The 25,324-nt window shown below is 46.4% G+C and overlaps 4 protein-coding genes across 4 annotated transcripts; all 4 read right to left on the bottom strand.

Annotated features, from left to right (window-relative positions):
• Nucleotides 1–6,080: 6,080 nt before the first annotated feature.
• EDB91DRAFT_1086208 (uncharacterized protein) lies at nucleotides 6,081–8,147 on the bottom strand (the record flags this gene model as incomplete). The annotated part of the gene is made up of 8 exons (XM_041316004.1): nucleotides 6,081–6,211; nucleotides 6,371–6,392; nucleotides 6,764–7,081; nucleotides 7,121–7,539; nucleotides 7,580–7,629; nucleotides 7,774–7,853; nucleotides 7,914–7,972; nucleotides 8,024–8,147. The coding sequence occupies 8 exons, from the start codon at nucleotides 8,145–8,147 to the stop codon at nucleotides 6,081–6,083; spliced, it is 1,203 nt and encodes a 400-aa protein (XP_041172028.1).
• Nucleotides 8,148–10,170: 2,023 nt separating this feature from the next.
• Nucleotides 10,171–11,086, bottom strand: EDB91DRAFT_1253628 (uncharacterized protein; the record flags this gene model as incomplete). Its single annotated transcript, XM_041323682.1, has 5 exons — nucleotides 10,171–10,227; nucleotides 10,276–10,332; nucleotides 10,387–10,451; nucleotides 10,512–10,640; nucleotides 10,711–11,086. The coding sequence occupies 5 exons, from the start codon at nucleotides 11,084–11,086 to the stop codon at nucleotides 10,171–10,173; spliced, it is 684 nt and encodes a 227-aa protein (XP_041172027.1).
• Nucleotides 11,087–11,206: 120 nt separating this feature from the next.
• EDB91DRAFT_1253627 (uncharacterized protein) lies at nucleotides 11,207–12,303 on the bottom strand (the record flags this gene model as incomplete). Its single annotated transcript, XM_041323681.1, has 2 exons — nucleotides 11,207–11,424; nucleotides 11,478–12,303. The coding sequence occupies 2 exons, from the start codon at nucleotides 12,301–12,303 to the stop codon at nucleotides 11,207–11,209; spliced, it is 1,044 nt and encodes a 347-aa protein (XP_041172026.1).
• A 6,844-nt stretch (nucleotides 12,304–19,147) lies between these two features.
• EDB91DRAFT_1086206 (uncharacterized protein) lies at nucleotides 19,148–21,692 on the bottom strand (the record flags this gene model as incomplete). The annotated part of the gene is made up of 10 exons (XM_041316003.1): nucleotides 19,148–19,159; nucleotides 19,213–19,699; nucleotides 19,775–19,847; nucleotides 20,193–20,457; nucleotides 20,507–20,518; nucleotides 20,612–20,698; nucleotides 20,744–20,803; nucleotides 20,970–21,303; nucleotides 21,388–21,403; nucleotides 21,521–21,692. The coding sequence occupies 10 exons, from the start codon at nucleotides 21,690–21,692 to the stop codon at nucleotides 19,148–19,150; spliced, it is 1,518 nt and encodes a 505-aa protein (XP_041172025.1).
• Nucleotides 21,693–25,324: the final 3,632 nt, after the last annotated feature.

Below are 25,324 nucleotides of genomic sequence, written 5' to 3'. Positions count from 1 at the left end.
TGGTTGACATAGCAAGGGATTGGGTGGCAAGTAGAACGTTCTAGGATGATGCAGGACGTTCAGGAAGGCAATGGATAGGACAGAGAGCGACAGGGGGTAGATGACCAAAAGGGGCTATGGAAAATTTCAACAAAGCCACTTGGTTGAACTACTCAAAAGCAACACAATGGGTGTTCCAACAGTCCAAATGGTGCTCAGACACAAAGATAAGGGTTTCCTGGGGCGTAGAATGCGATGGAATACACTAGGGAAGGAGTGGGGCAGCAGTTGGATGAGGAATGAATGACTTGAGGTCCTTAAAGCGCAGGGCTCATAACCTGTTAGAATAACCAAGTGAACCAAGCCACAAGTGAGCTAATGAGAGTGAACAGGACTATAGTCCAGTGTCAGTTGCTATTGTGTTGTGTAAACTAATGAGTGTACTATACCTATAGTCCAGTGTCAGTTGCTAAAGAGCAACCAACACAGGACTTGCTACCTATGGGCGAGTCTATGTAAACAAGTGTAAACACTGCCTAAGTAAGTAAGGAATTCACATCACATGCTAAGTGAGAGTCCAATAGAGGAAGCAACATCATAACACAAATAACTCGCACCATAAGGTGCTCAATCACCACAACTAACACTTGCTACCTATGGGCGAGTCTATGTAAACAAGTGTAAACACTGCCTAAGTAAGTAAGGAATTCACATCACATGCTAAGTGAGAGTCCAATAGAGGAAGCAACATCATAACACAAATAACTCGCACCATAAGGTGCTCAATCACCACAACTAACAAAATCTGCTTCTGCAATTGATCAGATCATCAAGGACTTGTCTCAGCGCTTCAAGCTTCGAGACTTAGGCCCTACCACCCAGCTTCCAGGCATCAAGATTGACAGGAATCGCTCCAAGCACTCCATCACCATCTCCCAGCACCAGTACTGCCTTGACATCCTTGATCGCTTCAGCATGGCTGATTGCAAGCCTGTCTCCACTCCCATGCAGCCCAATCTTCGACTCACTCGTGCTCAGTGTCCCCAGACTGCTGATGAGACTCAGGACATGCGATCCACTCCTTACCTTGAAGCTGTGGGTGCTCTGATGTATCTTGCCACCACCACCAGACCAGACATTGCCTATGCTGTTGGCTGTTTAGCTCGATTCAACTCCAACCCTGGCCCTGCCCATTGGCAAGCTGTCAAGCACCTGCTCCGCTATCTGAAAGGCACTGCAGACTACTCCATCACCTATGCTCCTGATCCCAATTCCATGGAACTCTTCTCCACATTCTCTGATGCTGATCATGGTGGATGCAAAGACACTGGTCGCTCCACTGGTGGCTACCTGGTCAAGATTGGCCTTGGTGCTGTCTCCTGGTCGTCGAAGCTTCAAAGCATTGTGGCCTTGTCCACCACTGAAGCTGAGTACATGGCTGCAGTTGAGGCAGGCAAGGAGATCCGCTGGATGCGAAACCTCTTGTTTGAGATGGGCTTCCCTGCCACTGCACCTTCTGTCCTTAGGATCGACAACCAGAGCGCCATCTCTGTGGCCAAGCACCCAGAGCACCATGGTCGGATGAAGCAGCTTGATCTCAGCTGGTATTGGCTTCGAGATGTGGTGCACAAGGAGATTATTGCACCAGTATTTGTGCCCACTGCTGACCAGCCAGCTGACATCCTGACCAAGGCATTGGCTCGACCCAAGGTGCAGTTGTTCTGCCAGATGATGGGACTGAGTAGCTTGAGGGGGAGCTGAGATGTGTAGAGGTGCACAATCAGGGGGGAGTGTTAGTTGTGGTGATTGAGCACCTTATGGTGCGAGTTATTTGTGTTATGATGTTGCTTCCTCTATTGGACTCTCACTTAGCATGTGATGTGAATTCCTTACTTACTCAGGCAGTGTTTACACTTGTTTACATAGACTCACCCATAGGTAGCAAGTCCTGTGTTGGTTGCTCTTCAGCAACTGACACTGGACTATAGGTATAGTACACTCATTAGTTTACACAACACAATAGCAACTGACACTGGACTATAGTCCTGTTCACTCTCATTAGCTCACTTGTGGCTTGGTTCACTTGGTTATTCTAACACCTTGATTGTCTATGTGAAATTGGAGGTGGTTGCATTCAGTCCCTCTTGCACCACCACCCCATGTGGATATGACGCAGTAAAACATGATGGAACAGAGATCGTTCAAGAGGGCAATCCATTCCCATACATTGCCTATCAAATAGGTTAGCCTGGACAATGTGAGGTGGTGATACATCGACTGACTTTGGGTAGCGTGCCATTTACCATCCAGGCTGTAAAAAAGCGCAGGGTCTGTGGTGAGATGGCTGAGGAGATGGTGGGTATACTGGCTCCATCCATTCTCTGGAAAGTTAAAAATTGATGTATGTTGGTCTATGCACTGTGGATGGTCTCTGTACCAGTTGCCAGGAACATTGGGATCTGTATGATTGTCGATATCATGTAGGATGTCCTCCCATGGGCAACCGCGGAATAGCTTGTCCATCTTTGCCTTCATATCCTTGAGCGATGATTTGATTGAGTGTTTAAATGTTTGCAACTGTATTGGAAACCCATCTATAGACAGCACGGTCATCTCGGCATTCCATGCGAAGCACGGCAGCCCTGGCTCCGAATACGATAAAGCCGACAGGAATGTCATGTTCTGTCAAAGACAGATGAACAGTGTCTGCTGACCATCAATGAGGAAAGGTTTGATAAGTGCATGATATACCCTGAGTGGACGGCAGTGAGTAGCAAATTCTCGTTGGGGTACATTGAAAATACCTATGCCATGGGGTTATCTTCGTAGGATGGCATATTATCCTTGATGACGCGGGCAGCTGTTGCTCTGAAGCACCACTGGGCCTTACTGATGGTGGGCGGTACTTGAGATATGCGACTCGTGTTACCATAGTTGCCCATCAAGTGGTAGGTGAGGAGAAATAGAGTGAACAGATCTTTTAATTCAGTTCTTCAAGAACTTGTTGCTCATTAGTCGGAGGAGGGAATAGAGGGTATCATGAATGAGTGTGGTAACTTGATTGTCAACCATATCCCTACCCTCCTGACCCCATCTGGAGCTCCGCTCCATTGGTCTGACCAATCCTACTCCCTCCACCATCTCCGCTTTTCTGACCCACTCAGTTCCTCTAGTTTCTCTCGTTTCGCCTCACCTGACTATTAGTCCGCCCGACCGCCTCACCGGTCCACTCCTAGACTAGGTACTACTCAACTGGTCCTATCTCTGTTTAGTATCATAGTTCCTCCTTTTGGATCACCGGTAATTCCTATACCGGAGTGATTACTGATCCGTCACGTACATACTGTTCTCCTGAGCCTTTTCTCGTATGTCTCAGTCATCCTTCTAGTAATTCTGTACACTCAGCACACAGCCTTCTGCTATGCTATGCTACTTAATTAGAGTATATAAACATATGTACATCTGTCTGTAGATCTTTAGTCTGAATATTACCTTTCCTAAGCCCTGCTCTCCTGTCCTTTGACTTAGGCTCAACCCAAGTCAACTCCTGTTTGCCAGCCTAGGGGATTGACTCCCTAGGTCTGCCACCTTCTCCGCTTGTCCAACTTCCCACACCTCCACTGCCTTTCCCATGTGTTGGATGTGTGGCTAATACTCTTGTACCCCTCTCTGCCATATTTTCATCCTGCGTCGGACTTCATCCAAGCAGTCTCCTCCGCTTTGTTCCTACTGTTAGCTCCAACTGCAGTAGCCCTCCGACTCTCCCCTGTAGGGCGGACCAATCTCCACCTGATGTTCCCGCGCTTACCTAGTAGTCCGTCGGTCCTCCTTCGGAGGACCTCCACTCCAACATCCTGTTGGAGCTTGTAGAACTCAAGTTGGACTACAATCCGAAATTAGGGGCATGTACTTGGGTAAGGGGCGCAGTGCACGAGCTGAAGCTGAGCCCCTCAGATCCAGCCTTACCCCTGAGCACAGTCTTAACAGAGAGGATATAAAGGTCAACAGTGAAGTGGAAGACAATGCTAGAGCATAGGAGGTTGCATGGTGCAGCGAACTTGTCTGGATGAAAGGGTTTGGTTGCTGGCGGGGTAGCATTGTGTAAGGGCTGCGAATGTCTGAAAAGGTACATTCCTGGCAAAATATGTCAGGAAGGTAGTGAAGTATCTGCAGTATAAGTGTTCCTCTTGGGGTATGTATTGGGAGGTAGCGGTACGTGACAAAGTACTGATACGGATGACTGCAGGCAGCTACTAGGTAAATTAAAACGTAATGTGGAAGTCTGGACTCTGGAGCCGCACTAAAAGTCTAAATAGTCTGGATAATAAACATGTGCATGTGAGTGACATTAAAACTGGGTGTGAAGGGTTAGTGAATAATTGCTGGTGAAGAGAAAATGATACCTAAAGGTTGGTGCTCGTGTACCGAGGTAAGTGTTTGTGCTCATCGACCCATTTGGGGCAGACAAGCATCGGCACTCGTTGTTGTTGTAGTTGTTGGAATGAACAAGTGTTGACGCTCATTGTTGTTGTAGTTGCTGGAACTGACAAGTGTTGGTGCGCGTTGTTGTTGTCGGAACTGACAAGCGTTGGTGCTCATTGTTGATGTTGGAACGAACAAGCATTGGCACTCGTTGTTGTTGTAGTTGCTGGAAAGTGGCAAGTATTGATGCTCGTTGTTGATGTCGGAACCAACAAGCATTGGTGCTCATTGTTGTTGTAGTTGTCGGAAACTGACAAGCATTGATGCTTGTCGTTGATGTCAGAACTGATGAGCGTTGGTGCTCGTTGTTGTTGTAGTTGCTGGAACTGACAAGTGTTGATGCTCGTCATTGATGTTGGAACAAACAAGCATTGGCACTCGTTGTTGTTGTAGTTGCTGGAACTGACAAGCATTGGCACTTGTTGTTGTTGTAGTTGTCGGAAACTGACAAGCATTGACACTCGTCATTGATGTCAGAACTGGCAAGCATTGGCACTCATTGTTGTTGTGGTTGCTGGAACTGACAAGCGTTGACGCTCGTTGTTGATGTCAGAATGAACAAGCATTGGTGCTCATTGTTGTTGTAGTTGCTGGAACTGACAAGCATTGACGCTCGTCATTGATGTCGGAACGAACAAGTGTTGGCGCTCATTGTTGTTGTAGTTGCTGGAACTGACAAGCGTTGACGCTCGTCATTGATGTTGGAACAAACAAGTGTTGGCGCTTGTTGTTGTTGTAGTTGACAAGTGTTGATGCTCGTCATCATTGTGAGTAATGGGAAAGGAATTGTGGGTGTTTGGTCCAGCAATTACGGGAAGCCCTTGTTAGCCAATTATGAGAGCAAATGATGTTGTGGACACACTTGGTGGTGTTGTCACTTGGAAAGAACATGTTATAGGAAATAAAGGAGGTCAACAAAGTACTTTGTGTACATATTATTGGTATTAGAACCTTCCTACGGATGTATGACTCTTTATTTTTTTTCTGCATGAATTCCGAATCTGATTACTCAAAGAATAATAACTAGTCGTGGAATAGGAATTAGAAAGAGGATTTGGTAAGGGATACAAGGGCAGGGCAATGGGTGCAAAGCGCTTCAATTGCAACCCCTACAGCAACAATAGCTTTTGAGTTCGATAGAAAAGAACAAAAAGACACCACTATGACCATCTTCTATTACATGCAATGCAAAAATGATATCTTGTGCCTCCTTCAGATTGACTGTGAAGAAAGAGAACAAGAGAGAAAGAGATGGATCACATGCACTGAATGAGATACTTTGATGACTGACTTTGATGACTTCATCACTTGTGCAGTATTGAACATTGTAATAAGTTATAGTTAGACCTTTTCATGGCCAATGGCAAAGCCGCATAGCATTTTTCTGTTGGCGGCATCATCACTATGGTCAGATAAATGGGAAATTTGCTCATCAGTTGGCAGCATTGTGCATTGCGAAAGATTCAGTTGTGATTAGTATGGGTGGCAGTATGCAATGCAACTATTTAGGATGCAAACTAGTGCAAAGCCTACTCGTACTACTACAAGGCACATTTTGGCCTGCGAGGAGGCGGAAGAGATGTGCTTGCTGTCATATACCTGATCCGACTGCTCCAATACTAATATCCGCTCCGCTTTCCGACCACCTCCACTCCATCCATCCTCCGCTCCATCCAATCATCATCCGCATCCGCCCCTATGCTTCTGCTCGACTGCCCAACCAGTCCCCTTCCATAATGTCTCCATTCAACTGAAACATCTTTCCCCTTTTAGATATATACTTTCCCTTTCGGTACATAGACCCTCACTCCTGGATCACCAGTAATTCCTCTTACCGCTCAATCACTGATCCAACGCATACTTATTGATATCCGCTGCGACTTATGTCTTCACCTGTGTAAGTACTTACAAATTATATCCTTGGTACATTGCTTTACAACATAGTTATCCTGATCACTGCCACATACTTAGAAGTATATAACATATCCTGTACTTAGATATTTTCCTCAGTCTTAATATTACTTGTCTTCTTGCAGTTTCTACTTGTGAGAATTCTCAGTAGGACCTTGCCTCCTCTGGACACAAGTTTCATCTTGTTGTCACCAAGCGGTCTACTCATCCTATTGTCGGACAACGTCGGATCCACTCCAAATTTGGGGCACATACTCGGCTAAGGGTGCAGCGCAAGAGCTGAAGCCAAGCCCTGACCCCTCTGCTTCCTGAGCCGGCACGGTACCTAACACTTGTTCTTGGAGCATCTATGAGAGCCACTGCCTGATGCTTCTCCTGCATTTGAGGGTACATGTGCTGATGCTTCTGCTGCATTTGAGGGTACATATGGGGGATCTGAGTCCTCGTCGCTGATGACCCCTTCGTGCCAAGCCTTGTACCTCATCCAGGCGGTAACATCCGCGGCATTCCTCAATGCTATGACGTAGTCCTTCCACCTGACAGGAAATGTGACAATGGCTTCTTCAAGTTTGGCGCAGTCAATGTTGGGGTTGAGCTCTTTGGAGAATGCAACAAAACTATCTCTAATCTTTGCTAATCCCTGCTTCAACATAGCTATGACAGCATCCATGTTGATGTTGGGCAATAATGTCTGGATCAAGATCGGGGACTGAAGTCAGATAATTTGTTTGATAATGTAAAAACTTACACCCTGCGCCATATGTTCGGCATCTTGTTTACTCAGGTTGATATCAGTTTCATCATCTCCCCGAACCCAGATGAAAAACTCCACTGAACTGATGTGGCACCAATTATGATTGGCGACTGTGATAGAGGTGCATGATGGGAAGTGTTCGGTGATGAAGGTGTCAAGTGGAAGAACTTCATTGTGTTTGTGTAAGGTATTTGATGCAGGAGAACTTTTCTTGGGACAGTTGTAGGGTTGCACTTCGCAGACTAGCCCAAGGACGGCCATCTCGGCGTGAGGATGACCAGTGATGGTGTCTTTGAGTTTGTGGATGGAATGGTCCTTGTCCTCAGAGCAGGCACACTCCCCGATGAATGGAACTAATATGATTTTGGTAGGACCCTCTGCTGGTGTGATGGTGATACAAATATCAGGTGTAACTGATTTTCATTTGATGCTCAACGATGAGTTCATGCGAACCATCGGATATATTGTATTGTGATTGTAAGGAAGTGCTGCGATAGAGTGTCCTAGAGAGAGCTTCAAACAATCAAAGGGTGCTTCATGGATGGCGCTTGGCATCTCAACAAGGAGGGAGTGCCTGTCATAATCGTAAGTTAGCCTGGCCCAGTTAGTATATTTACTAATACAGAGAGAAGATTTATTTAACACACCTGGGCTTGGATATCCAGCCTGTCTTTCCTAGCAGTTCTTCTATTCTTTCATATTCCCAAGCACCAACACCATAGAATTCCTGAATATTTGATAAGCATGGGAATCTTCCATTCATTCGACTCAGAGTGCTAGTACACACCATGATGCGGCCTGTTTGTGGAGGCAGTTTAGTTAATTCACTCAAAATGTTTTGCCCATCTTCAAATATCAATTAGAACAAGTTAATTCCTTACTTCTCATGGAACATACTTGAGGTAAGATGACAATAATGAAGGAACTGTTGGAGACTATCATCATCGTCATCATCATACAAAGGATTTGGACCGGAATTTGTGGAGATATCCACAGAGGCCAGTAACTTGACTGATTTCATGTTGTCCTTGTGAACCTCTTGGAGAGGGGTTGTGGATATCTTTGGGCCTGCTGCACGCTCAGTTTCACTTGGTTGCAAAACTGGTGTAAGTGGTTTTAGGGTCAAACTGGACTTTTGAACATTCCCACTGGGTTTCACAGGATGAGTTCAAGGTATCGCTTGTAGAGTAGAGTTGCTTCTGGTTTGATAGCGTCTGTGGAGCTCAGGCATAGACTCAGTGCTGGCCACAGTAATAGAAGACATGGCTGTGTGATGGAGGTTAGGTGGCAGGGGTTGGAACTTGGAGGTCATGGCAGAATCGAGATGGATTGTTCCATGATAAGAAATGATCAGTCATTTGGAAATGCCACAGCTGGGGTTCCAAAAGTAGACTAGGAGTTACGTAGCAATGAGTGTGAGTTCATCATGAGTAGCAACTTATGCAGCCCAGGATGTGTTGAGGTCCCCAGACGTTGTAGTGGAAAGATACAAGGCAAAGTAAAATTGTGTGAAAAAGTGAAAATTTGATCGTGCCACTAACCCCTGACACAACCCTAACCTAACCTTGACTCGACCTTTCTTACGAGAATCTTGCAAACTTTAAGATGGGATAGAAGTGTCATAATAATAATAAAAAGTGGAAGGAATGAGGTGTTGTATGGTGGTCTATCGTGTTTCTTATCCTTGTATAGACTATCATATTGTATCTTATGGTATCCTATGGTATGGCATTTCTTATCCTTGACTTGCTTATCGTCTTGGGTTGATTTGCTTGATTTTTGCAATTTTTTTGCATGATATTGAGGTGAAAACCTCATTTGCACTTAGTGATGTCTGCAACTGAACCAGTGTATAAGAAGTAAAAGTACATTCCATTGCTGTATATATGCTATGTATGTGTGGTATGTATATGATATGTAAACAATGACAACCCAAGCTTGGTTATTGGGATAGAATGAATGAGTCGACAGCAAGGAGTGCAGACAAATAGCCTGATTTTCAGACTAGATATCTAGAAAGTACCACTACGCACTGAAGAAGTGACATAGTTACCAGAAATTGGATAAATAACCAAGCAGCTCACAGATATGACGAAATGACAACTTCTAAGGTAAAGCATTATATGATTCCATTGATGGATACGCTTGGCAAAGCTCTTCGCATAGCCATGCTGCCTGAGTGTCTGTTCCGTCTGTGCCAGAGCTTTGAAATGCAGTTATTGTGTGTTTATGGTGCATGTCAACCCACGCTTTACAGGTGAGGAATGAAGCCTGTGCTGGTGTCTGCATCGACGGCCTATATAGGGCGGTGATGCACTTGTTGAACCAGTCCTCCCAACACTTGGACCATTTTCCATGCCACTTCTGGAACTTTTCAAATGTATCGTGAGGAGGCCATACACTGCGACCCATGAGGGAGGTGCCTAGCAGCAGTGCAATGGCATCGGGGGTCACTGTGTCATCAATATCTGAGCCAACGCAATCCACACAGTGATGCATGTAAGCATCTATGGATGGACTGGACAGGGCAGTGAAAAAAATGCTGGGGGGGCCATAGTGCAATGTGACACACCACACCATACCACCCATTGTGAGAAAGCACCTGGTGTATGGAAGTTGCAGGAGGGCTCGGATGCAATATTCATACTCCTGCAAGCTGTTGTTGGCAAGTGGCAGATGTGTGGCACTAATGTAGGGAGGCAGAGTGATTTGATATGTGGGGTTTGGACCAATGAGATTGTATGAACTGACGAAGACTCTCCAATTGAGTCCTCTTGAGATACAGCGAACTGTGAAAAACCACAGGGGTACGTCTGGATACTGATCTCGCCAAAGATGGAGTCATAATTCAGTTCTCTTGGAGACTACTAAACGGCCATGAGAAATGATGTGCAGGGAGTGGTAGGAGGGGTGGTTGATCATCGACAGGTTCACAGTAGTTGGTTTGTCAAACTGAACAAGGTGGCTTGTATGTGCGATGATCCAGCGAGTCTTGTCAGTCTGAGCGATGCGGTGATTCATCCTGTCGAAGCCTGCAACTGAGCTCACAGCAGGAGCCGAGAGTTGGGAAGGCGGAGTAGGGTAGCACGATGTGTGAGCTGCTATACAGATTTAGTCAAATGATGGCATGAATTAGGTTGGAAACTCACGAGGACCTGTTCTTTGAAGGTTATGGCGTGATGAGGACAGATAAGAGGGGGAGGGTGCTGCAAACAACAGAAATTAATTGCTAGCTAAACCTAAGTTGAAGGGACACTTACAGTGACGCCTTCTAGGACTCTGGTAGCGCGCAGACAGTTGGTATCCAACCGGAGAGCATGATCGGCTGTAACGAGGAGGAATCATGCGGTCCTGTTGAGAGGAAGGATAGTCTTGGTAGAATGACCGTGTGCTGCGATTATGAGGGGGAGATACAGGTCAATGATGCAGATAGTCCCTATAGGATGAGGGTCTATAGCGGGGAGGAGATATGGCATGATGAGACCATTCTTGATGGTCATGAGAGCATCATCTGCTGTGATCGCCAGTCACACCATTGTGTTGCGATAGAGGAGGGCGGTTATGGATAGACAACTCAAGTTCACCAGGCTCAAGCTCGTGTCCAGGTGACGAGGAATGTGCCATGGCAGGTGGATGGTACTCATTGACATGCATGTGCTGGTCGTTTTCATGTGCATCGTCAGCCATGATAACATCTTGCTCCATCCTCTCATTCTCCTGGTGTTCTTTCTCCTGGTGTTCTTGCTCCAGCCTAACTTGCCCCATCCTCTCTTTCTCCTGGCGTTGTTGCTCCATCCTCTCCTTCTCCTGGCATTCTTGCTCCAGCCTCTCTTTCTCTTGGTGCTCTTGCTCCAACCTCTCTTTCTCTTGATGCTGTTGCTCGAGCCTCTCCTTCTCTTGGCATTCTTTCTCCATCATCTCTTTCTCTTGACATTCTTGCTCCAGCCTAACTTGCTCCATCCTCTCCTTCTCCTGATATTCTTCCTCCTGCCTCTCTTCCTCAAGTCACTGCTCCATCTCCCACTGTACGACTTGTGGGTCTTCAATCTGGCTTCTCACAGTTACTGAAAACCATCTTGCTCAATCAGAGGCAGGATTTGGGATGCCAAGCGTGTGTCCAAGGACATTATGCATGACAGTGTTGATTGTGAACAATGCACAACAGCATGTGTCCTTCTGGACACCATGCGGTAAGACACCTCCATTGTTGTGAAATTCTCCACCAAAGCATTTGCACAACCACCATTGGAGCTTCTGGATGATATCAGATGGGGCATTTTTTGAATAAAGAGAGTCACCTGCATTCACATTAGCTTTTATGAGTTCCAAGTTGAAAATAGAGGGCTCTTACCGTATTTAAAGGACTTTGTTTCAAAATCAATCGCAAAGGCAATAAAATGATCCAGCATGGGTATGTGCACTGTAGCATAAAGATATCTGTGTTTCTTTGCATCATCTTCAATTTCCTGGAGATGGTGGTGCAGCCAATCGTGATAGGAGATATGCTTTGTGCTGCAGATCGCATTGCTGAAGCTGGTGTTTGCATTGATAATGTCATGGTGTTGCACAGGCAGGAAAGAGACAAGAGAGGCTGTCATCAGATCGACAAGAGTCTTGGACAACCAGCGGTGATCTGACAAAAATAAACATAGGTGGTTTGTGGTTCTGCGACCAGTTGTGGCTGGCCCACAAAGCGACCTGTTCCAGGGAAGAAGGCAGAGCAGCATCTCTGCCTCTCTGAGCAGCTCTAAGTCTCTTCCTGTCTTCTGCTTCTCCCATATCCAACACGCTGCCTTCACCCATTGTGTCTTGTGTTCGTATGCGGTGTGCAGCACCCACCAAAATTTGATAACCCACAGAGGGAGCAGAGTATTTAGGTTGTGTGGATCATGTATCGAGTGCTTCCCGTCAAGGAGTGCTTGCCAAAACTCATTACAAAGGTGTTCGATGTATGGCACAGGAGGTATTTGTCCCTGAGTGTCAACCATTGCAGTAGGGAGGTTTTCATCGAACTGTATACTTTGGTCAAATGGCCACATTGCAATTTGTGGGAGACAATGATTGATTAGTGATGCGACCAAAATATCATTGTGAGGCAGTAACAACATGAGCATGCCATCTGGGATTGTCAAAATTGCAACGCGGAGCTGCCGAAGGTCATCTGGGAGAGGCAGCATATCTGGGCATATTTGCCCTTGATTGATCCATCGGCTTGCTGCAGGAAGGTGGGATAACGCATTCAGGTCATGCGACTGTTGAAGGAGGTAGAACTCTGGTGGATGTCATGGACCAGCCATAATCATTTTGCGAGAGATCTTCCATTGGTTGTTGTTGTTGTTGTGATCTGATTTGTCATCGTCACTGTGGTCCACACCGGGGGCAGATGACCTGCATTTACTAGCCGACATGCATCGGATGGTTTTGCAAGGTGGGTGGCTGGGCAGCCTTTCTATGTGAGACTTGTCCAAAGGCATTGAGTTTGGTGCGAGGAATGCTTGGTATCAAATGCTGAGCGCACAATGATGTGAGATGTCATAGCAAGAGGCGAGAGTCAAACATTAATGTTCAATGTTGGAAATTCAAATGTCTAGCTATTGTCATATACCTGATCCAACCGCTCCGATATCAATATCCGCTCCGCTTTCTGACCACCTCTGCTCCTTCCATTCTCTGCTCCATCCAATCATTATCCACATCTGCCCCTATGCTTCTGCTCAACTGCCCAACCGGTCCCCTTCCGTAACATCTCCATTCAACTGGAACCTCTTTCCCCTTTTAGATATACACTTTCCCCTTCAGTACATAGACCCTTACTTCTGGATCACCAGTAATTCCTCTTACTGCTCAATCACTGATCCAACGCGTACATATTGATATCCGCTGCGACTTATGTCTTCGCCTGTGTAAAGTACTTACAAACTATATCCTTGGTACATAGCTTTACAACATAGTTATCCTGATCACTGCCTCATACATAGAAGTATATAACATATCCTGTACTTAGATATTTTCCCCAGTCTTAATATTACTTGTCTTCTTGCAGTTACTACTTGTGAGAATTCTCAGTAGGACCTTGCCTCCTCTGGACACAAGTTTCACCTTGTTGTCACCTCTGAACCTCTGCTCCAACTTAGAGCTGTGCTCTAAGTCTTCTCTTTACTTCTCCGCCCCTATCAAGTATTCCCCCTGCTCCTTTCTGCCCTCCACATTATCCTCCACCTCCTCCACTCCTATCAAGTATTCCCCCTGCTCCTCTCCACCCTCCCCATTATCCTCTGTCCTCTCCGCTCCACTCCTAGTTGGTCCTCCACTAGTAGCTCTTACCTCCCAATCCTCAAAGCGGACCTAAGCGGTCCACTTGTCCTATCGTCAGACAACGTCGGACCCACTCCAAATTCGGGGCACATACTCGGCTAAGGGTGCAGTGCAAGAGCTGAAGCCAAGCCCCGACCCCTCTGCTTCCTGAGTCGGCACGGTACCTAACAGCTATAATTACAAGCTAGAGATTCAGGAGTGCCTTAGAGTATCAAGTCAAATGTTGGCGTTCGACGATGAAGTATACAGCAGAGCACTCACTATGGATCCAGGTATGACTAAGCCTATTGGGACAGAGGTCGCGCTGTGAGTAAGAGGCAAGGATGGCTTGTGGACAGGCAATGGACACTTCAAGGGGTTCTGTGTCCCAAGCTTATCTGAATACGTCGCAGCTGGTATGTTGAAAGGCTTTGGCACCCCATATTTTGCCTTGTGAAGCTCAACGACCGTGTGGACATGTTTCCATTGATAATTAGTCAACTCACAGGGGTCTGAAGAGCAGGTATGGAACATTAGGTGCAACTGAAAGATAAGGTTAGTACTTACTGATGAATGTGGCTTTGATTTGTTGCCTACCATGGAATTGTGACTTTGCCAATCACTTGTACCGGATAGCCAATGGCAGTAACAGGGGCAGGCAGGGAAGGATGTCTGCTTAATGACATTGCTGCCCCTCTGATTTTCTGGTTCAAGTTGGCATGAGGTAGGGGGTGACGTAGCATACATTCGATGACAGCTGTGGAATTGTCAACTATGCACCCAACCTGAGTTATAACTCAACTGCAAAACTGATCACTCACTGGTGTATAGCATCCATTTATTGGACTCCTGGATTGCAACCACCATGCCAACAATGAAGACCATTCAACAGGGGACATGTCCCAGCCAGTAAAAGCTGGTATTAGGTCTTGTGGTTGGTTTTTAGTAGGTGTCTGGGTTAGGTTGGGGAGATCGACCTTTGCTATCATTTTCCTTCATTGAGAGAACATCCCTGACAAATCATGGGGCCGTTGCCTTTGCTGTGTTAGTCCACTTGTAGATGTCCTGCTTGGACAGGGGGGGGGGGGGTGCTGGAGGAACATTTCTGGTTGGACTTTGAATGGGTTAAGCATGATGGCTGGATGTTAGCAAAGTTTGGTTTGGATGAAGCTGAGAAATTTTCTGAATGACAGAACCTCTGGTCTGGATATAAAAACTCACAATCCAAAGTATTGGCATCGCAAAGGTCATGTGCTGCTTCTTGAAAATGAACCCATTTGGTAGGGCATGCTTCTTCCATGGTCAGTGCAAATGGTTCGTTGTTGCTATAGCAGCATGTATGAATGTTAAGACCATGCTCAGGGGTAAAGCGGAGTCTGAGGGGCTTGGCTTCAGCTTGTGTGCTGCGCCCCTTACCCAAGTACATGCCCCTAATTTTGGAATGTAGTCCAACACAAGTTCTATGAGTTCTAACAGGACATCAGAACAGGGGTCCTCTGAAGGAGGACCAACGGACTACTAGGCGAGCGCAGGAAAGTCAGGTGGGGGTCGTTCGGCCCAACAGGAGAGAGGTTGAGGGCTACTGCAGTCGGAACCAACAGGAGAAGCAGAACGGAGAGGACTACTCGGACAAAGTCCGAAGCAGAGTGGAACCCAAGGGGATGGATATACATAGTGGAACCAAGCAGGTCGGAAAAGTGCAGGGAGTAGGAGTAGGATCAGGTGGACCAATAGAGCGGAGGGGTGGAACCCCAGATAGGGTCAGATGGAAGGGGTATAGTGTCAGAGGACATAGGGGTAGTGTCGGAGGAGCGGAATGGGGTCGGGCGGAGGTAGCAGGGCTAGTCCTGCTGAGATGCACTTCGTGCATTGTCGGAGGAGGGATGGAGCAGACGGGAAAACAGGGGGTCAGACCAGGGTGGGGATGTTCACAGGTGGTATTGGAGGTGCCTGGATCCGGTATATGACAACGAACAGACAAATGACATTTGCAGTGTAATTTATGCAAAGCTGTTGATCCTCAAATGTCTATGAAACCATTAGCACGTCAGTTGTGCATTCATGCAGTGGAATATGATGGTGATGATGGCCTGCCTGTTTTATGCGTTGGCATTGGACGGTTTTGCAGTCGACTACCAACTAGAGGTCTGTAGTGACTTTTGGCCAAACATTAATGTTCGACCAAAAGAAGATACCAATCATTGACGATTGGTGCAGTCAAACATTGGCATTTGAGGTGAGGGACATAGTATAAATTGGAAGCTCAAATGTAGCTCACACTTGGCTGACTAATCGTCCACATTGGTAAATTAATGAATTGGTGGTCCAGACTGCAGACCCCAAAGGATTGCCATTGAGCAAGGAGAATGGACCAGCATTGGCGCTGGTCCACAGAAGAATTAAAACTCCAGACTGACAATCATTAGTGCTCATCAGACTGACTCAGAACCACTGGTTGAAGGTAAGATGGGATGAGTGTTGACGCTCATCAGACCAACCAAGTGTTGACAGTTGGTGTAAGCAGGTTAACAAGGAGAATGGACCAGCGTTGGCACTGGTCCACAGAAGAATTAAAACTTGAGACTGACAAGTGTTGGCACTTGTCAGATGACTCAGAACTGCTGGTGAAGGTAAGATGGGATGAGCATTGACGCTCATCAGACTGACCAAGTGTTGACAGTTGGTGTAAGCAGGTTAACAAGGAGAATGGACCAGTGTTGGCATTGGTCCCCAGAAGAATTAAAACTCGAGACTGACAAGTGTTGGTGCTCGTCAGACAACTCAGAACCGCCAGTTGAAGGTAAGATGGGATGAGCTGCTGCTAAGATAAACCTTCATAAACAAAGGGAGTCACACACCCATTGTTTCAGCATGAGCTGAAACATCTGAGAGATTCATGAATGCTACTATTTGTATGTACCTGTGTGTCATTTTCTGATTTGTCCAGTCCACATGGTGCAGTCCTTTATAGCGGTGGGGTGCGCATATACTCTACATAACACTGCTAAGCCTCGAGTGCTTTGTGTCATGCATGGTGATGTATCTTGCCTTTGTAATTCATTACAGGAACAGCATATTCTATGTTTCTCTGTGGCGTGCAGCATGTGAGCATTGTCATGGACTCATATAACAATTTGAATGAGGACAGATGGCGCATCTCAGCAGCTAGTTTGCAGGTTATTAAAAGTATGGGGCTTAATTGGTTGGGCAGAAGAGCTTGAAGACTAAGATCATTCCAGTTTTACTTGCTTTTGTAAGGTTATAATCAACTAACCTAACAAGCCTAACCGTTAACCACTAAGACCAAGAAGAATATAATCTCCCTGAGACCGAGAAGAATATGTTTCTCTTTTTTCTTGCAACTGATTGGGGGGTGGCGGTGCATCTGTTGGCCGTTGTTAGCATATGCATGTATTGATCTCTGGTCACCGACCAAGCCATCAACAGCTTATTTCAGGAGATTCACCTGATTCTTCTGCAGCTTCATTTTCATCAGGTGGTGGTGATGTGAAATGTTCTGTGCATGAATTAGAAATAGGCCGTCAATGGCTTATTTCAATAGACTCTGCTGAAACCCGCATTTCCATGGAATAAAAAGATGTATGAGATGATCTTGAGGCACTGACCATCAATGTGTTCTGTAAGATAAATCTCAGATAAGCTGTTGATGGCTTGTTTCAATCAGCTCACCTTCTTCAAAGTCATTCATTGCATACAAGTTGTCGAAATCTAAGTCGTTTGTAGGCACGGCTGGTTCTTGAGGTTTCACCTTGTCAACCACATCCTTGATGATCGCTTGCAGTGCTGGACCGAGCAGCTCTACAACTCAGTTGACCAACCTTTCCTTGAGTCCTTTGACCAACCTGTCTTCTAACTTGCCTATGATCCTATTAGTGATGTCTTCTTTTGATAGAGTTACCTCTGCTGTCATTCACTGTATGACAGGTGGAGAGGGAGAGGGAGTAGCTGGAGCTTGGTCTGTTTCATGCTCTGATCCAAATTTACCAGACTGTACCAGCTCCTTGAAATGACTGGCACTGGCATCCATGCCCTCCTGGTGCAGTATGCATCAAGAGCTGCCAGTTGGTGCTTGCCTGAAGGAATAGAGGCAATAGATCTTCTGGCGTCCCTGCCAGAGCATCAGGACTTAGACCATAGATCCTGTTCTCTGTTGATCTCGTATGCCCTGCTTGAAGAGCTTCGACCGTGTCTTGCTCGTCTTCTTCCAACAACTATTCTGCAAATTGACCCAGTTTCCACTTGAATGCGGTGCTGATGTGACACCATGAGTTGACTCTGAGTCCAAAGCCGATGTGAGATATGCTTTCCCTTGACATGGTCGCGGACAGTTGATCCATGTTGAACTGCTTGTCCTTGTTGATGAAGTGATGCTGTTAAGACCGTGCTCAGGGGTAAAGCAGAGTCTGAGGGGCTTGGCTTCAGCTCGTACGCTGTGCCCCTTATCTGAGTATGTGCCCCTAATTTTGGAATATAGTCCGACACAAATTCTATGGGTTCCGACAGGACGTCGGGATGGGGGTCCTCTGAAGGAGGACTGACGGACTACTAGGTGAGTGTGGGAAAGTTGGGTGGGGGTTATTCTGCCCGACAGGAGGGAAGCAGGAGACTACTGTGGTCGGAACCAACAGTAGAAGCGGAGCAGAAGGAACTGCTTGGACGAATGTCCGAAGCAGAGCGGAATGGAGGGGATGGATGCGAGAGTGCGGGGTCTAGTTCCAATGCACGGGAAGTCAGAGGAGTGGAGGGATGGAGGAACAGGGGAACAGGGGAATGGAGGAGTGGGGGAACAAGGGAATGGGGGAACAGAGGAGCGGAAGAACGGAGGGTGGCTGACCTAGGGAGTCAATCCCCTAGGCCAGCTAACAGGAGTTGACTAGGATCAGGCCCAAGTCAAAGAACAGAAGAGCAGGGCTTAGAAAAGGTAATATTCAGACTGAGTATCTACAGACAAATGTACATATGTTTATATATTCTAAGTGGTGAGCATAGCATAGCAGAAGGCTATGTGCTGAGTGTACAGGATTACAATAGGGTGACTGAGACATACGAGAATAAGGCTCGGGGAACAGTATGTACGCGATGGATCAGAATCGCTAGGGTATAGGGATTACTGGTGATCCAAAAAGCGGAACTATGATACTAAACGGGGATAGGACCAGTTGAGTGGTTCCTAGTCTAGGAGTGGACTGGTGAGGCGGTCGGACAGACTAATAGTCAGGTGGGGGAATATGAGCGGAACTGAAGGACCTGTGCGGGTCGGAAAAGTGGAGGGAGTAGGAGTAGGATCGGGCGGACCGATAGGGCGGAGGAGCGGAACCCCAGATAGGGTCAGATGGAAGGGGTATGGGGTTGGAGGACATAGGGGTAGTGTCAGAAGAGCGGAACGGGGTTGGGCGGAGGTAGCAGGGCTAATCCTGCTGAGATGCACTTTGTGCATTGTCGGGGAAGGAGGAATGGAGCGGACAAGGAAACAGGGGGTCGGACCAGCAGTAGGGATGCTCACAGGTAGTGTTGGAGGTGCTCGGATCCAGTATATGACAGATGCGTCTGATACATCTCTTTGATCTCTGGCTTGTCTGAATAGTAGAGGTCTGCTGTGACTCCATCTATGGAGTGAGGAATGAGCTTTTCCAGCCCAGACAATGCTCCAGACTTGTAATATGTCCTCAGCATGGTCAGGTTCTTGCCTAGCATCACTAGGTTGCGCTAGGATCGCGTCTGTTGGTCATGAAAATAAGCCGTCAATGGCTTATTTCAAATATGCTGCTTACCTTGGTGTTTCTGTATACCATGGCGGTGAGTTTGGTTCCACAGCCTGGTGCTCCACTGAGAATCTCGCATCTGGCTAGGACTAGCTTTTGAAACTCTGCATAGTCTCTCAACCAAGTCATCAACACTCCTTTGTCCCAAATCACCTCTCTCACCTCTCCATCGCGAATGATGGTGAACCAACCCAAGGTCTCTCGATTCTCAATGATGGCCTTGAAAAAGCGATCCCTATCCGCAAAGCTACCATTTCTGTGATCTGATAGGAAGGAGTAGCTGACGTCGTGGTTCGTGTTGTTGTCCTTGATGTCCTTGTAGCATACGCACATGCTGATTCCTACCAGCACCTTGTTCTCCCAAAGGTCCACCTGTTTGCTTTCCATCAAAGCAAACATTTGCCTCAGGTGGTCTATATGCACCTTGTTGCCCTTGTACAACATCTCCTCCCACTTCTTTCGGTCAGTCCACCAGACCTGAGGCATGCTCATCGTGCTATAAGCGATCGATGAGGCTCAATGCTGAAGGGATCGAATGTGGCTGAAGGGGGAGTTGGTCTTCTCTGTGAACCAAGGTAATAGAGAGTCCAAAGCAGCTTCATCGTCTCCATCAAAGGTGGAAGCACTTAGAATCTTCGTCTCTTCTAGGCAAGCGAATCATATGCAATATTCTAGCTTTGCTAAAGGATTCGTGACATAGCTGGCCTCCTTGTGACCTCCGTCTGCCTCCAGAAGTATTCCCCCTGCTCCTTTCCACCTTCCGTATTATCCTCTGCCTTCTCCGCTCCGCTTCTAGTTGGCCCGCCGCTAGTAGCACTTACCTCCTGACCCTCAAAGCAGACCTAAGTGGTCTACTCATCCTATTGTCAGACAACATTGGATCTGCTCCAAATTTGGGGCACGTACTCAGCTAAGGGTGCAGTGCAAGAGCTGAAGCCAAGCCCCAACCCCTCCGCTTCTTGAGCTGGCACGGTACCTAACAGTTATACCATCATATACTTGTAGACCCATATATGCCTTGCTGTATCTACCTCCAGCAATGGCATTGGGAAGAGTCATGGCAATTTCCATCTCAGAGATTGCTCGACTATACCGCTCATCATCCACTTGTAGTCCTGGATGGACATTGTCTATATGACCAGTGATATGATCTGGAGGCAATGCTATTTGACAGACGAGACAGCATAGCACTTGAAGGTCTGCATCCACCACCATGCCAATGCTCTCTAGGTATGGATGGTGCAATAGTCCATCCTAAATCACGATCAATTAGCATGCCCATATATTAAATCATGACACTCACTTGATGGTCTGGCTGTGAAATAAGCCATCAACGGCTTATTTCTCTAGATTGAGTTTACTCCTAAAAATCTGTCAGCATGCATATGTACTAAATCATGACACTTACTTGATGGTCTGGTTGTTGGCCTGGTTGTGAAATAGACGGTCGACCACTTATTTCCCCAGATCCAGACTGCACTTCCTCTACCTGAGACTGATGGTTTATTAGCATATGGGTATGCTAATTCATATAACCTACTTGTACTCCTAGATCTTGGTCGATGTCCATGGGTTGATCTTCTTGGAATATTGATGTTTGCTGTGAATAAGGATGAATTAGTATACATGTATGCTGATCAATTTGCTCACCTGATGACCAGTTGTTGATTCATCTATGGTTTCAGGTAAATATGGATCAGCTTCTCCAATTTTTGAGTTGATGTTAGTGGTTGATTAATATGCATGTATGCTAATCAATTTCCTACCTTGCTTAATCCAATCCAACAAGACTTGACTTTCTTTAAGTGTCTTTTGAGATTCTCTATGGTCTTGTAGACTTTTTTCTTGTCTGGACATCCAGCATCAGAGCAGTAGCACTGAAAGTTGCCTTGATCATTTTTCTTCAGTGATTTTTGATTAGTCAGCTTATGAATAAAAGTCTCAATTTCCTTCAAGCACTGCTTGCTATAATTCCTGTAGTCCTGGATGACTTCAAACTTAGCAGAACAGTTGAGGCAAGTGGGCATTTTGAGTTGTTGACTTAGGGGCTGGTGAGATGATGGTGGTAGTGAATTAGAAGGCATGTTGATGATAGTGGTACTGTATAGTAGTGGTCAACTCAGTTTCAAACTCAGTCAAACCTTATTTGTGTGTCATATAGTATATGGACATCATATTACTCACTGACCACTGGTATGAACTGTCAAAATTGAAAAGTGAAAAATAAGCAGTTGACCGCTTATTTCTTGACTACTGGTATTATTGGCTGACTCATTTGCTTACTTGCAGCCGACTCATTTGCTTACTTGCAGCTGACCATTGTTTACTTGCAGCCAACCTTTCCTTACTTGCAGCTGACTCATTTCCTTACTTGTGGCTGACCATTGCTTAGTTGCAGCCGACCTTTCCTTACTTGCGGTTGACCATTGCTTAGTTGCAGCCAACCTTTCCTTACTTGCGGCTGACCATTGCTTACTTGCAGCCAACATTTCCTTACTTGTGGCTGGTAGTATAGCCTTGGTATCTTTATATATATATATATATATATATTCACACCACTGTTATTATATGTAGTTCTCTACTGACTACAACTTTGCTTTCCACTTTTTTTTAAAATAAGCTGTCGACAGCCTATTTTTCACTCCTATTGCTTACTTGCAGCCAACTTGCTTACTTGTGGCTGGCCCTTGCTTACTTGCAGCTGACCATTGCTTCCTTGCAGCCCACTCATTTCCTTACTTGCAGCTGACTCATTACCTTACTTGCGGCTGTGTCATATACCTGATCCGACCACTCCATCAATATTAATATCCACTCCGCCTAACATCCTACTTCCCCCGCTATCCTACCACCTCTGCTCTGTCTGCCCTCTGCCCGTCCCAGTCGGCTCCTGCATTGGCTCCTACAGCTCTGCTTGACTGCCTCGTCGGTTGCCTTCCACACCATCCATTCTACTGTAAATCTCCTTGCCCCATTTAGGTATATACTTTCCCCATTTGCACATAGTACTTATTTCCCGGATCACCAGTACTTCCTATAACCACTCATCTAACTGATCCGATGTGTACATATTGATATCCGCCCCGACTTATGTTTTTACTTACAAATTGTATGCTTGGTACACAGCCTCCTACCAAGGACTAACCAGTCACTGCCTCCTACTTAGAAGTATATAAAACATATCCTGTACTTAGCTAGACCCTAGTCTTAATATTACTTGTCTTCCCACAGTCTCTACTAGTGGGAATTCTCCGCAGGACTTTGCTCTCTCTCTCCGGACACAAGTTAAACTTGTCGTCACCTCCGACCCTCTGCTCTGACTTTAGAGCTGTGCTCTAAAGTATTCACCCTTACTTCTCTGACTTCCCTTGTCGTTCCCCTTTCTCCCTCCATTTCAATAAACTTCCTCCACCTTCTCTGCTCCGCTCCTGGTTGGATTACCACTCCGCTCCTAGTCGGATTACTGCTAGCAGCTCTGACCTCCGACCTGCCCAAGTGGACCTAAGCAGTCCACTTGTCCTATCATCAGACATTGTTGGATCTGGTCCAAATTTGGGGCACATACTCGGCTAAGGGCGTAGCACAAGAGCTGAAGCCAAGCCCTGACCCCTCTGCTTCTCTGTCTGAGCACGGTCTCTAACAGGCTGGTAGTATAGCCCTAGTATCTTTATATACATATTTTTTTCACACCACTATTATTGTACATAGTTCTTTACTGGCTACAACTTTGCTTTTCACTTTTTTTTTTTTTTTTTTTTTTTTCAAATAAGCTGTTGACAGCTTATTTTTCACTCCTATTGCTTATTTGCAGCTGACCTAACCTTACTTGCGGCCGACATTTCCTTACTTGTAGATGACCTTTGCTTACTTGGATGCCAGGTTTAAATATGTATGGGAGATATCAGGGGAGGAAGAAATACGAACTAAGAAGAAAGGAGAAAGAGAAAAGAAATAAGTGCCTGGAGCTAATATTGGTAGTAAGTATGTATATTAGCTCCATCTAGCTTTTACGATTGTTACACAATGCCTCGGGAGTTTGTAGCCTCATATCCTGTGTCACCTTTGGGAATGATTGTTGCACTTCCCACACCCCCAGGTGCAAGGCAGGGGTTGACAAGTGGTTCGCCTCCCTCAACCCAGCATGGTGTTTGACACTGACAAACTGCAGAGCATCCCATGCTTTCACCATCTCCTTCTGCCCAGGCTGTCACGAATTCCTAATACGAACCATTTTTCATTTCTCGGTTTTCCTTTGGCTACTTCCAGTACCCGAGCCGGTCACGTGACTCCTCATCATAGGTCACCCGTTGCTTCTCCGATTGGCTCCCCTACTCCATGGGCTAGAACAATCTCGCTTCCCAAAGAAGAACCGGTCGGAACTTGGGTTTCTGTTTAGTTGCCGTCTTACTCATTCGCTTATATATATCATGAGTCATCTTTAGTCATCTGCAGTAGTTGTACGACTCTTTTCTTATTGGCTGATTTCTTTCAGACTCCTATTCAATGTTATGTATTAGAGTAGGCTAGTTAGCGTAAGTACTCCTTAGACTTAACCTCTTCGTTTCTACTGTTGTAGTGACCTAGATGTTCACGCTCAAATCTATCCTGTTGCTCATTGTCATCTCTGACCGAGTCCTAGTGGTTGTGCACTCACCTTCAACATTATTGTTGGACGTCGGTCATAACATTAGGTTAAGTCTACTCTACCACTCCGACTCGAACTTTGTCTTGGACGTCACCGTTCTCGACGAACTTTGCAGTGCTGTTCTGCTTGAGAATATTCTTGCAGATCACATTTTTTGTCAACTCATCATTTCCCCGATGTGCTTTAGTATCTCAGTTTCTTTACGTTAGTCTTTTAAGTAGAAGTGGACCAGGCCCTCATCTTACATGAGCCGCCAGTTCATAAGGATCAGTGACTTTAGGTCCTGTTTCCGCACGTCTACAGTCAGGCCCAAAACCCTGCCGACTGTACGCTACAATACTTGCTTTCTACGTAACAGAACGGCACTCACGGGTCTTATAACCCTAAAAATACATTACAATAGGAACCTAGGGTGCTGAAAGCAGACCCGAAGTTCACCACGTCTTCACGAACTCCTCTCGAGTTCTTTTAGGTTGACGAATCGCTATACGCATTCACACCTCCATCATCATTGCCCCGCCAGTACAGATCCCGCCTAGTTGCGGCTAGAGAGTTCCATCTCCACACTGTTTCCTGTTTGGATACCTCTTGCAGATTCTTCAATGTCCGAGAATCTAGGAGAGCCTGGGACGCACATTTCCAAGGATACGGAAGTGACAGACGCTCCCCCAGCTGTACCAAGAGTAGTAACTCCACCAAGGGGAGTAATCCACTCTCCGGCCCCGCAAGGATGGAGAAACCCATTAAGCCCATTAGCATCTGCAGAATCATCCACCACCCCAACCGCAGGCCCTTCTGCACCCTTCGGCATCTCCGGGCCCAGGTCGAGTATCATCACCCATCAGGACATTTTGCACGCAATCAACGCCGTCGTCGTAACAGAAAGAGAGTACACCAGGCAATTCATAACCAGCCTGCAAAAGGAGATCGACGAACTGCAAGCAGGCCTGGTGCATGCGGACGATGAGATCGACTACCTAAAGAGCAGGGTGAGGGATCTGGAGAACTCCTTGAGAGATGCAGAAGAGAGGGTCACGCTTTTGGAGACCTCACCTACAATGAAGATCCCAGGCGCTACATCTGGGACTTCAGGCTCTGATCTAAAGATGGCGAAACCCATGGACTTCACGGGAGACAAGAACACCATTGACATCGACACTTTCCTTACCCAGCTTGAAATCTATTTCACAGGGTACCCCGGAGCAACGGAGCAACAAAAGTGTACCTGTCTCATTTCCTTCTGCAGAGGAGCCGCAGCCAAGTGGGCAGAGAGTGTCACACCTATGGCGCTCAGTGGTCATCCCGGGTCCTACGACAGCATCGTCAAGGACATGAAGGTCATGTGGACTGTCGTCAACAAGGAGGAGAAGGCAGCAAGAGAGTTGGAAGCTCTCCGACAAGGCAATCGTACCGTCAGAGAGTATATCTCCATTTTCCATCAGAAGCTCGCCTTCTGTCATTTCTCCGACTACGAAT

Source organism: Suillus paluster (assembly GCF_016628075.1).
Source record: "Suillus paluster strain FC165 chromosome Unknown EDB91scaffold_89, whole genome shotgun sequence".
In the NCBI taxonomy this organism is placed as follows: domain Eukaryota; kingdom Fungi; phylum Basidiomycota; class Agaricomycetes; order Boletales; family Suillaceae; genus Suillus; species Suillus paluster.
Note: the sequence above shows the minus strand (reverse complement) of the source record. Positions and strands in the feature narration are given on the sequence as shown.